This window comes from Pleurodeles waltl, chromosome 5 (genome assembly GCF_031143425.1).
Source record: "Pleurodeles waltl isolate 20211129_DDA chromosome 5, aPleWal1.hap1.20221129, whole genome shotgun sequence".
Classification (NCBI taxonomy): domain Eukaryota; kingdom Metazoa; phylum Chordata; class Amphibia; order Caudata; family Salamandridae; genus Pleurodeles; species Pleurodeles waltl.
Window position 1 is genome coordinate 362,285,510 of NC_090444.1, and position 13,351 is coordinate 362,298,860.

Consider the following 13,351-nt stretch of genomic DNA (forward strand, 5'->3'; position numbering starts at 1 on the left):
ACCCCATCCTTGGGTCTTGGGTCTAGGGGCATCCACCTAGGGGTTCCTCGGCTTAACCCCTCTTGCCCTTTAATGAAGCCCTTACTGATGTCCTGCTGGGGACCTGGTCTGAACCCAGCACAAGGGCTCCTGTGAACAAGACAATCGCCCGCCGCCGTAGACTTGCTTCAAATGACCCAGTGTTCCTGACAGAACACCTAACCTCTTAGAGCTTGGTCCATTAGAGCTTGGTTATCCAAGCCTCCACGTCCCCGGGTGCATTCCTTTCTGCACCCCAGGGTAGGAAATAGAAGAGGCTGGACCAACTTGTAAAGATGTTTTCTTATTCTAGTCTGACATTGCTGGCATGTGAAAACCACATGCCTTTTGGACCATTACACCCAAATGTTTTGTGACACAGTTGCTCAGGTGCTGCCACAGGTCCTGAAGGAGGCCCGAGCCATTCTCTTCCAAGCTGTTGGTGATGGGAGTGACGCAGCGAAGTTCACAATATGATGTGGGCTAGATACAACCGACTCACTAGGCAGATCGATTGCATCAACGGTGGCCTTGAGGCGCTACTAGCTTTTCGGGCGATGTCCAATCCACCCTTATGCAACATCACAAAACAAAATAAAATGATGGACAGAGTGTTGAAACTTTTCAAACACTCACACCCTGTCACAGACATGGGCTTAATCCATCGTTATTATGCTCGCCACGTCACCCAAGTTTGGACCCAGCCATATGCAAATCAGTCTTGACCCTGTTCCCCATGGGAATAGTCCAGCCCGAACTACTAGGCCAGGTCCTCCCTGGACAGGAAACAAGCATCCTAGGACCGGTTTCAGGGTATCACCCTTTATCAGCCAGGCTAGCTTGAATCCAAGTAACTTGTTCATTAGGCATGATCTTGAACCATAGGCTGTCATTGCTGAACTTAATCACTTGGCTCCTGAGTACGTGCACAAGAGATATCGCAGACTATTTCCTAACTGCATGAGCATACCAAAGGGGCAAAGTGCCCTCTTTCAAGGCTGCCTATGACCTCCCGTAGAAGAATTACAAAATCTAGCATTTGGAGAGAGGTAGGCTGACAAGAACATGAAAATAAGTAATATTACCACCTTACTTTCTGAACTACATCTGGTGTTCGGTTTTCACTATATAGTTATGAAGGTCATTTTTCTACTGTCACTGTGTCATAAATATGCTTTTCAGGAAGGTTACTTTCACCATCCCTGTGATTAAAGATTTCCTGAAGGGATTTTAAGTTTTTGACAGTATAGTTTTGTACAAATGGTGGACCCATTTGGACCCCTGCATAGGTTTGTGCATATAGCATACCTCATACTTACGCAGCTTGAACCATTTTCTGGATTCACAGGCTGTTCATTATTCCACCGTCTAGTGGTTGGGTCCAGAAATGTTTTTTTTTTCTTTTTTTTTTAATGTTGTGGGCGTAGTCAACCGCCATTTGGTGGTTAGTCCATCCCTTGTGTGATGTCAGACGATGCCCCGGAAGTTCCTCTGCGTGGTCGCCATTTTCACATTCCTTTTTCCTCCCTTTGGGTCTGAAAGCATGATGGAGGAGCTCTGAAGAATCTTGAAGAGAAGAGACTAGAAGTCGGAAAATAATGAAAAAGACCATGAAAAGATACAGAGAAGGGGGGCCTTCTCGATCCCTACAAGGGGCCTTTTCGTTAGGAACTACATGGCCGGTGAACAAAGAGGTTGGAGACAGAAAAGGTTTATGGAAAATAACCCTTTTAAGTTCTGCCCCAACTGCCACCACAAATTCTCAAAAAGAGATGCACACTAAGACTGCAACCTTTGTCTGCCAAAGGACTGCGAGGCCTGCACCCAGTTTGTACACTGAAGGTTCAACGCCGGCAGAGCCTAGTACTCTACACCATGGTGATTACTCAGACGCAGGAATCTCTTAAAGACCTTGGCTTATCAAGGGACCATGAGGAGAAGGCCGAGGAGGCCAAAAAAAGCACAAGGAGAGGAGTCGAACATCAAATAATCTGTAGGGGGGGTGTGGCCAAGATGGCGGCGTGAGTGGACACGTTCATCCGAGCTCCGCCGCCCTGGCCCCAGAACTTTGATGTGCGGGTGTTGGCCCTCGGTGCCCAGGGGCAGTGAATGGTGCCGCGGACCAGAGGGTGTCCCGAGGAGACCGGGGGAGCCAACGGGGGCGAGGAGCGGCCGGCCTTGGCCCGCACCCGAAGCCAACGTGCGCAATACGCGGCGGATCGAGCCGCGTGGTGGGCCCCGGTCCTGCTGCTCCCTTGGTCGTGGGAGACACAGAGACAGCGGCCAAGGAGGAGGGCGCTGAGGCCAGAGTACGGTGAGGACTGTGCTGGGGTCCCAAGGAGCTGAGCAGCGCAGGCGGCCCTGAGAGGCGGAAGCGCCCTCACTGCTGGACTTCCCTTGACGGACGGGCGGCCTGGAGGTGGCGGCAGAGGTACGGGGGTGCATCTGGTCGCCCCGTCTATGAAGTAGGAAGACGCAGGGTGGAGAGACAGGGCTGGGCCCCTGAGTGACTGATCTGGCGACACAGTGGGGCCACGACTGGCAAGAGGAAGCACAAGAGCGCAAGGCCAGTAGCTGTTCCCGGTACAAAGGGCTCACGGTGGTCTGGCACCAGAGGGAGCCTGTGAAGGGGCCCAGGAGGGCAGCCTGCATGGCACGACCGTGACAACACGCAAGTAACATGGCAGCGTCTAAGTCTAAGCGGGAGCGATCAGTCAGAGAAATGTTGACCGGAGCCTGCCCGGCGCCGGGTGGCGCGGGTGAGGAACCGCTGGCGACGAAGTCCCCAGAGATGCGGGCGGAGACGGAGCAGGACGAGGGCTCCCCGGTCACGAAGGGCTTCGTTACCTCCTTGTTCGACTCGCTCCAGAGTGATATACAGGATCTCAGAAGGGACATTTCTCAAGAGGTGAGAGAGCTACGAGGCGAGGTCACGTCCCTAGGGGAGCGAGTGGCACAGATGGAAGACGGCGAGATCTCTCGCGGCGAGGAGGTGGCGGGCCTGCAACAGGAGGTGGTCCGCCTGCGGGAGCAGCAGGACCTCCTCCAGATAGCGGTGGAGGACTTAGAGAACCGCTCGAGGAGGCATAATATTCGCATCAGAGGGGTCCCGGTGGGGGCTGAGAAGGAGGACATTGGAGACTTCGTGGTGGGTCTGTTTCGCTCATTACTTGGTTTGGAAGAGACCCAGGAGATTACCTTGGACAGAGTTCATCCCCCGGTGGGGCGGGAGACCGACCACTGGATATTCTAGCCTGTGTTCACAACTATGGGCATAAAGAGAGCATCTTGCAGCGGGCCCGTAATCTTCAGCAGGTGCATTTCAGAGGCCATGAGCTCCAATTATTCCAGGACCTCTCTGCACGGACCCTGCAGAGGCGGCGAGAATTCAAGCCCATTACGGAGCATCTGCAAGCTCATGATGTGTCTTACTCTTGGGGCCACCCGTTCCGCCTTGTCTTCCGGTGGGAGGATCCGCTCCGGCAGGTGAGGTCCATATCGGAGGCAAACCGGATCCTACGCTTGGAGAATGTCAGTCAGGATTCGGGCGTTAAGGTGGGCTCGGCTGGCTGGCGGAAGGAGAAAAGGAGGAAGCTACAGCGCCCTACGGTTTCGGAGCTGAGGTCGGAGCGGGAGTCTGTCTTGAGGAGCGTGGCCGCTGGGACTAATGCTTAAGGGAGTGGTGGCCGAGGAGAGCCGGACTGCTGGGGGTCGCATCGTTTTCGGCCTGGTGGCCGCTCCAGAGAGGTCAGGGTGGCGGGGTCGACGGACCCGGCTCAATGTACTTGAGTGGTTCTACAGCCCTGTGGAGACTTTACCTCGTGGAGATGTATGTGCGAGGACTTTTCGGTTGTGAGCACCTGTTGTGCGTACTGGTTGTATGTTGGTGTGCTTCCCTGAGATGCTGGTTTTTGTGTGGAGTTATGGTCTGGCCCCGGTGTTCGGAGTGGTTGATGGTTTGGTCTGGGGTGTGGCTTTCCCGCGAGATTTCTCCCTTCTTGACTGCTTTATTCATCTTGACGTATGATTATTAAATGTATAAGCTTGAATGTCCGAGGGCTTAATAGTCCGACTAAGAGGTTGGCGATCCTGTCGGCCCTAGAGAGGTCTGGGAGTCATATTTGCCTGTTGCAGGAGACACACCTAGTGCAGAAGGACATCTGCTGCATGCGCTCTAAGTGGTTCCCTAGGCAATTCTGGTCTTCAGCTTCCTCGAAACATGCTGGGTTGCGATATTACTTGCGCGCTCATTCCCTGGGTAAGTGGTGGCAAAATTACATGAGGTGCAAGGAAGGTTTCTGGCCATAAGGATGAGGTTGGGGGCCTTTTCCTTTACTATTGCTTCCCTATATGCTCCTAATACTCAGCAGGAAGTCTTCCTGAGGCAGGCTTTGACCCCGATGCTGCACTCGCCGGATGGTGCCATTTTGGTGGGGGGCGATTTTAACTTGGTGATGGATAGTGATCTGGACCGCTCCGGTCACCGCAATGGGCAGACGGGGTCCTTGACAGCGGCAGGCCGCCAGTGGTTGGCTGAGTGTGGCTTGGAGGACGTGAGGAAGAGGTAGCATCCTACGCTTAGGGATTATTCCTTTTATTCAGCGGCGACCAAGACATATGCTCGGCTCGACCTTTTCATGGCTTCGCAGGAGTTCCCCTCCAGTGTTAGGGAGTCTGCGATTGAGCCTCTGGCCCTGTCGGACCATGCTCCTGTCACTGTAGAGGTTGTTATGAGCATGGAACGGGTGGGGGCGTCGGGTTGGCGATTTAGGGACTCGAACTTCAGAAGGACGTGACGGTGGAGTCGATCCGACGTGCAATCGCGGATTACCTTCATTTTAACGACGATGGGAGCGCCTGCTTGGGGACGCTGTGGGAGGCCTTGAAGGTGGTGGTGAGAGGAGAGGTGATGTCGTTGTCCGCTAGGGATAATAAAGCAAGGAGACTGAGGGAGGAGCTGGAACAGAGGGTGGCGGTATTGGAACGCTCCATAAACATACGGGTGCCCCTAGAATCTGGCGGGCGCTGGAGAAGGTAAGGAAGCAGCTGAAATGGCTAGATTGGGACAGGGCGGAGTACGCGGTGGCGCACCTTAAGCAGAAGTATTACATTGGGAGTAATAGATGTGGGAAGCTTCTGGCACACCGGTTTCGAGCACAACGCGCAGCATCGAGGATAAAGCTGGTCCGTTCCCCCTCGGGAGTGAAAGCGCGAACGAGCAATCAAATTGCAGAGGCGTTTGCGGAGTTCTATCAGGGATTGTATGAAGCGGATGATCGGGGCAATGTGGCTCCTGATGCATTTTTAGAGGGTATTGCGATTACTCCCCTGGGCGAGAGGGAGGCAGCTTCATTAGATCAACCTGTAAGAGTGGAAGAGGTCATATCAGCAATTTCACGCTTGCAGGTGAGGAAGTCCCCTGGCCCAAATGGTTTTACGGCACTTTTTTATAAGACCTTTTGTGTGGAACTGGTACCGATATTGGTGCGGCTTTTCAACTCCTTCCGGGCGTCGGGAGTACTAACGGCCAGTATGCTGGATGCCACTATTGTGGTTATACATAAGCCGGGGAAAGACTCTGAGGAGTGGACTTCCTATAGGCCGATCTCGCTCCTGAATATAGATGCCAAATTATTTACAGGAATACTTGCCCATCGTCTTAATTACTACATGCCAGGTCTTTTGCATCCTGACCAAGCAGGTTTTATACCGCACAGGCAGTGCAGGGATAACACGAAGCAATTGCTTTATCTGCTAGACAAAACGGATCGTTCCCGCCGGGAGGCGCTCTTCCTTTCTATTGATGCGGAGAAGGCGTTCGATAGGGTCCATTGGCCATATCTTTTCAGGGTGCTTGAACGCTTCGGGCTGGGCCCGGGTTTTATGGCGTGGATCTGTTGTATTTACCAGTCGCCTCGTGCTGCGGTCCGGGTTAACGGGATGCTATCATTGCCGTTCCCAATCCGACGAGGGACTCGGCAGGGGTGCCCGCTCTCTCCTCTCCTGTTTGCGCTTTACATGGAGCCCCTGGTGCAGCGTCTGCTTGATAGTCCTCAGATCACTGGTGTGAAATTCGGGGCGATGATCACCTCATTTCCCTGTATGCGGACGATGTGATCCTTACCCTGGCAGAGCCCGCGACCTCGCTGCATGCGCTTATGGGGATACTTGATGAATTTAGCCGTGTCTCGGGATTCCAGATGAATATGCAGAAGTCACGGGTCCTGAGTCGGTTTATTAGCGCGGAGCATGAAAGCGAACTGAGGCCCCGTTTCCCTTTTATATGGTCGGCCTCGCGGCTTCCTTACTTAGGGATTGACTCAGCGCCTTCCGTTGCTAAAACGGCGAGTTTGAACTACATGAAATTGGTTCGGGAGGTGCAGCGGGATCTAGAGACCTGGGGGAGACTCAAGCTGTCCTGGTTGGGCAGAGTTGTGGCGGTGAAGATGACTATCTTGCCACGTGTCCTGTATGTGTTCCAGGCGCTTCCCCTGACGCCTCCGCCCCGGACGATTGCAACCCTTCAAACGGCGGTTCTGAGATTTATCTGGTAGGGTAGAGCGACGCGTCTCCCGCGACAGGTTCTGTATCGCCCCAAGGGGATGGGAGGGTTGGCTGTTCCCTGCCTCTTGCAATATTTTCAGGCGGCGCAGTTGCGTTTTTTTTTAGAGTGGAGTCGCCAGTCTACTGAGAAACATTGGTGCTTCATGGACCAAGCGGTGGCGGGCTCCCATATATGGAAGGAGCCCTGGCTTCGACGTCGGCACAGGGCAAGCGGTCTTTATTCATCCCCGATTACGGAGGCAACGTTGCATGTATGGGATGCGGTGGCCGGTCGATTGGGGCTGACGTCGTTCCCGTCCCCGATGACCCCTCTAGGTGCGAATCCTGACTTTGAACCGGGGCTACAAGTGGAAGCATTGCGCCGATGGTATGAAGGGGGCTGTAAAAGGGTGGGGAGTCTCTTTGATGAGCAAGGAGTGTTCTCCTTTTACCAGATGAGGGAGACATATGACTTAACAGAGGCAGACAGGATGATGTACTATCAAATACGGCATTGGGCCCTGTTGCCAGCGAATAGAGCATTAATAGATAGGCCGCTAACGCCGTTTGAGAAATGGCTCCAATGAAGAAGGATGATAAACGTGTGATCTCGGAGCTTTACAGGATACTGCAGGGGGAGGAGCGCCCGCCTAAGTCTAAGGGACAGTTGTGATGGGAGAGGGAGTTGGAAAGGGAGCTGTCTGACGAAGATTGGGATAGTATCTTTTATAGGACACATCATACGGCTTACAATGCGGCAGGCACAGAGACAGCATATAAGGTGGCCTCCTATTGGTACTACACCCCAGCAAGGATACACGCTTGGGATCCCACTAAGTCTAGCCTCTGCTGGAGGGAGTGTGGGGGCAGCGGTACGCTTGTGCATCTACTCTGGCATTGCCCCAAGCTCCATAGATACTGGGAGAGTGTTATAGATGCTATTGATGCAGCGTTTAGTACTCATATCCCCAGATTCCCATTGTATACCTTGTTGGGATTGCCCAATCCGCTCACCTTCCCCCTGAGATCATTAAAAGGGCGGCAGATGGCCCTGGCCCTCAATGCGGCATCGCAGCTGATATTAGCGATGTGGGGTACAGACAGGATACCGACATATATATCATGGCTTCATAAGCTGTGGTTTATTCTGGCTTTGGAGGAGCTTACTCTGGCCTCACAGCAGCGGGAGGAGATTTCAAGGGCTTGTGGCGACCATTCTTGCAGATCTTATCCACTGAGTTGACATGCCCGGCCTACTTGAGAGTGCTGGGACTGACCTGAGCTTCTGGGAGTATGTCTGTTGGAGAGATTCTTGGGAGAACCGGGAACGTGCGGGGGTAGGGCGGGGGAATCGAGTGACTGGTGGATGTCGGGGCCTTTTCAGGGAAACAATGTTGGTGTTTTACTAATCATTTCTATGTAGTATATTACTATGCGTGGAGTTCGCTTCACAGTGCAGCACATGATGGTGGGTGACCCTCCTAGGCATGGGAGGGCAGGGAGGAGGCGAGGAGGAGGCCCTCTCGGACATGGCTAGGCAGGAGATGATTGCTATGGGTCGCCCCAATACTTTTGGACTAGTACCACTGCATTGTGATTGCCTTATTGTGAAGAGTTGTACTTGCTATGTTAATAACTTGAAAACAATAAACAGATTTGATCCAAATACTCTGTAGCTGATGTCGAAAGGAGGCTAGCGTCGTGGACGGTGGTGAAGGATGTAGAGAAGAAGTGACTAAAGGTAACCAAACTGCCAAAAGGCTTGGACTCTAAGTCCTTTGACTCCAAGTCCTCAAAGACGGCCTCAGTGTCGAAGCACTCGACGACCAAAGGCCAACTCAAGCAAAAAGAGCCACATGGGTCCCGACCAAAGGGAGGGCTGGGGGAAATCATCGAAAAGACCTTTGATACAAACATCTGCTCGAGAAGGAGTAAGAAGGCCAAGGACTCTGGTCGGGAGAGCCCTTGACATTGAAAAAGAGAACACCGCCTAAGCTCAACGCCAAACAAAGAGAGCGAGCCAAAGAAACAAAGGCTTGAGACTGAAATAGCAGTCCTGTTTCAAAGAAAGTAGTTTGAGGGATTTTTGCATTCCAACAAGGCCATCGACAGTCACCGAGGTAGAGAATGACTAGGCAACAATGGGGCCCCCGGCAACCCCAGAGCCACATGAAGAGGAACAGGTGGCGTTCTACAAGTGCAGGCAGGTCAAAGAAGCAGTAGTGTTCAATGAACAAAACCATTTCGATGACACAGGGCAAGATCTCTTCGCCGAGTCCCCAGAGGAAGGAGTAGACAGCTATCCCTCAAGGCCTTCACCACCCGATCAATGACTTACCCCTTTACAACACCTGTGGGGTGCAGTTAGAAGAGGAAGAGGATGAAGCATGGTTTCTACTAGAGACATTGGTGCCCTCTACCTACTGATGCTCCGTAGTATCCATAACCAGGAGAAAGAGGCCTTCTGTGAACCAGCCACTGCAAGAGCAATAGTCCTCAAGTGGAAAAAATGTATAAACATCTACTCTGGACCCCAAATATATAAAGAGCAACATCCCCGTGGACTAAATCATTGTCTCCACAGCAAGGAAAAGAAACTGTGCCACAATGAGAGTGGGAAAGCAAGAGGCGTGACCTGGTGGGAAAGAACAGTGGAGAATATTGAACTCCAATGTACTTCTTATCTACTACAGAAACCAGCAATGGAACAAGATAGAGGGCCTTATGCAGCACCTACCTGAGGAGTTCTGGAAGAGGCTCAAGACAGATTCAGGAAGGCAAGAATATTACCAATACCTGTGTTGAATCAGCCCTAGAAGCAGCAGACAACGCCAGATGGTGTACTGGGACAACACTCTGGAGAAATGCCTGGCTCATGGTTTCAGGATTTAAAACAGTGGTACAAGCCTCAATTATCAACATAAACAGGCGATGCTGTGTTCGGGTAGGCAGTAGCCTCCAACAGTTTAAGGAGGACAGCGATACTGCATAGGCCACCGGGGCACTCCAGTTCAGAGGATCCTTTAGGAGAGGAGGCGTCGCGAACGAATGGCCACCAGGCAGGACAGCATTTACACCCGGCAGCAACAGCAGCCCCAAATCATTGGGTACTCGCAAACCTTCCAACAACTGACAACACCCAGCAAGGCAGCCATTTCGAGGGAAAACAAGAGGAAGAGGCCAACCTCCCACAGGGGGAGAATCAACAGGCAAGTGACTCGTTCATTACCTCCACGAAACACTGTGGGGGCAAAACCGGGGGATTCCTTATGGAGTGGAGGACTAATGTCAGACATACAACTGGATTTTAAACATAATATGTCATGGATACTGTATAGAACTCATGAAGACACCTCAACCCATACCCCTGAAGACAAGAAACTTCGAGAGACAGGAAATCACACACCTAAGAAAGGGACAGAAAGTACTACAACACCTTTTTGCCAACACATCCACATTTCAACTCCACCAACCCAAGAGAAGGAATACCACTGTGTAATCTAATGCACAGCATGTGAATCCAGGAAAAGATTCATACTGCAAAATGAAATGATTACTTACCAGTTTGGGTAGTTTTTCAGGTTGAAGAATTTTCTGGATTCATATGCGACCCACCTGCCTCCCCAGAAATGAGAAATGAAGCAAACCGGTGGGAGAAAGAGGAAAAGAGGAAGAAAAAAAGAATATGAAGATGTGAACCATTCACAGGAACTACAGACGTGCTGTCTGACGTCACACAAGAGAAGGACTTACAAAATGGAGGACAACGATGCCCACAACAAAACAAGAATTTGCAGTGCAATCGGTCTTGCATTTGCTAGAGTTTGAGCTATTGGCGTTGTAAATTACAATATTTTTTACCCATGTGTTATGGTTTAGAATGGAGTGGATTATGTGGTGTGGCCTGGAATTATGTGGGTTATATTAGGTTGTGTTATGTTATGCTATGATGTTTTGTGTTGTGTTATGCTATGTTGTGTTGTGTTATGTTATGCTATGTTGTGTTATGCTATGTTGTATGTTGTGTTATGTGTTGGTATGTTATCTTATGTTGTTATGCTATGATAGGCTATTTTGTTTTATGTTGTGCTATGTTGTTTTATGTCATGTTGCTATGCTATATTGTCTTATGTTGTGTTGTCTTTTGTTATGTTATGCTATGTTGTCTTTTGTTATGGTATGCTATGTTGTGCTATGCTGTGTGGTATGTTATGCTATGTTGTATGTTGTGTTATGCTATGCTATCTTATGTTGAGTTATGCTATGATAGGCTATGTTGTCTTATGTTGTGTTATGTAATGCTATGTTGTGTTATGCTATCCTGTGTTATGCTATGTTATGTTGTTTTATGCTGTATTGTGTTATGTTAAGCTATATTGTGTTACGTTAAGCTATGTTGTGTTATGTTATGCAATGTTGTTATGTAGTGTTATATGTTGTGTTATGTTATGCTATCTTGTGTTATAGTGTGTTCTGCTGTGATGTGTTGTGTTATGCTATGTTGTGTTAGATTGTTATGGTATGCTATGTTATATTATGTTATGTTATGCTGTGTTGTGTTGTGTTATGTTATGCTATGTTGTGTTATACTATGCTGTGTTGTATTGTGTTATGTTATGCTATGTGTTGTCATGCTATGTTGTGTTATGTTATGTTATGCTATGTTGTGTTATGTTATGCTATGTTGTGTTATGTTATGCTTTGTTGTGTTATGCTTTGTTGTGTTATGCTATGTTGTGTTATGCTATGTTGTGTTATGCTATGTTGTGTTATGCTTTGCTGTGTTGTCTTATATTGTGTAATGGCATGCTATGCTTTGTGTCAGCTGAAGGGACAGGAAACTCAATCCACCAAGCCTGGATGGAATAAACGCTGGGCAGCCAGGCCACAAGCACTTTATTTTTTGTTCATTTTGTGAACCTCTATAACGCGCTCAAGGGTGATATACAAGGGGCAACACCATAACAAATATACCAAATAAAGAGGCTTATCTTATTTTCATGAGGGTGGAAGGAAAGTTAAAAGTGCATAATGTCCGTACAAAAAATTCTGAATAAATAGGTTAGATTTATACACACGTTCACGCTGTTGTGTCTGTGAGCGCCATGGCCGCCATGCAGCGAGAAGCGGCGAGACAAAAGAAAAAAAAGATTTTGCCCACGCTGAAGTATATAGGTAATCGTGCAACTACCCATGTAACAGGGGTAGTCTACAAGCCGTGACAAAAACAACCTCAAGGCAGGAAACACGTAAAGCATTTACTAGTGACATCAAGTGAGTTCTGAAAGGCAAGCCTGTGAAAGTGATGGGCGTGAAATGGGTGTGGTTAAAAACCCACTATACTTACAACAGGTCAAAGCGCATGCAAGCTCGACCTAAAAAGGGTGAGAAAACAAAAACAACAACCTTTCCAGACAGTCACTAGATGACGGAATAATGCACAGCATGTGAATCCAGAAAATTCTTCAAGCTGCAAAACTACTCCATCTGGTAAGTAACCATTTAGTTTTATCTTCAGCTGAAAGGGCAAGTCAGATTCAAACTGTATATGGCAAAAAACCTGGCGTACAATTCACTGAATTAAAGTATCACTGGTTACTCACTCTCCTTTTTTCCTGAAAGGTATATTGGGCCTGCATAGCAATCTCACTGTTCCATTGCCTTTTTTCACAAATACAACCTCTCCAGCAGAAGACTGTATAAATACCGTAGGTATAAAAATGGTGTTGAGGCAGTATCTGGATTAAAAATGAAAGACATGGAAATTGGGATACAAATGTGAATTATAGGTTTTTCTCTACTGGCTTAGTGTTCACAAGATCCCAAGGATACGTGAATAGTTAGCTACATTTTCACATATCATCAAAAGATCAACTGACCCTTTTCAAGTTAAACCCTTCTTTCGCGCGCCAAAATTAACTTACATACACAAAATAGCTGAATCTGACTATCTAAAATTAACTTTTTTATTGATTCCAGAAGTGTTGAGTTCATTGATTATCTAATGTGTTGTTTATATTCTCAGATCAACATTGAAGATACCAGGTTTCAAGCTATGTATACTTCTCATCTGTTTAATGTGGATCCATCTGACCCCAATTTCAAGAAAACTAAAGCCATGGAGAAGGTCTTTGAGGAGAAAGTTCGGCGAAGAGACCAAGAGCAGGCAAATGATACAGAGATACTAAAGAAACCAGAAAAGGAAATAGAAGGAAAGAAGCAACAAGCCTCTGCGAAAAAAAACCTGGATCCAGCTTTATCGATGTTAATAAAATCTGTAAAAAATAAAACGGAACAGTTCCAAGCAAGGAAAAAACAGAAAGTCGTATAGACCGAACCTTTTCACTTCACAACATACTTTTGAAATTCAGCACACTGACATTGCACTATCAGCTAACTTAAAAAAATCATGGATTATTTTCAGAATGGTGTCAACTGTAGTTTTAGTGCTACAGAAGAGGCATAAGACACAACTGTTTTAGCTGCCAGCCGCAGCATCTCCATTCCATTTCTGTGAGTAACTTAACAAAATAAAGTCACAAGGATACCAGTTTATTATTTTTTTTAAACAGATATGTGACTGTGAAACAAACTATATTTTAAACTTTATAATATTTGAAATATCTATTTGTAAGATATGTTCACCCAATATAAACTCTGTTATAAAAGTGTTTTATTTACTTTTTTATTTTAAACCTTAAAAAACAATGGAGTTGGCGGCGCAGGGCATGGCGTATTTGAGCGAAGATGATTGCCTAAGCTTGGGTGTGAATCTTTTCTCAACTCTCAT

The 13,351-nt window shown here is 48.5% G+C and overlaps 1 protein-coding gene across 4 annotated transcripts in view; it reads left to right on the forward strand.

Moving 5' to 3' along the window:
- The window catches only part of ESF1 (ESF1 nucleolar pre-rRNA processing protein homolog), a 199,337-nt gene extending 186,226 nt beyond the window's left edge, over positions 1–13,111 (forward strand). For all 4 annotated transcript variants that reach the window (XM_069234100.1, XM_069234103.1, XM_069234102.1 and 1 more), the window contains exon 14: positions 12,587–13,111. In XM_069234100.1, the coding sequence (XP_069090201.1) occupies positions 12,587–12,892 (306 nt within the window). In that variant the 3' untranslated portion in view covers positions 12,893–13,111. The remainder of the gene's footprint in view (positions 1–12,586) is intronic.
- The last annotated feature ends 240 nt before the right edge of the window (positions 13,112–13,351 follow it).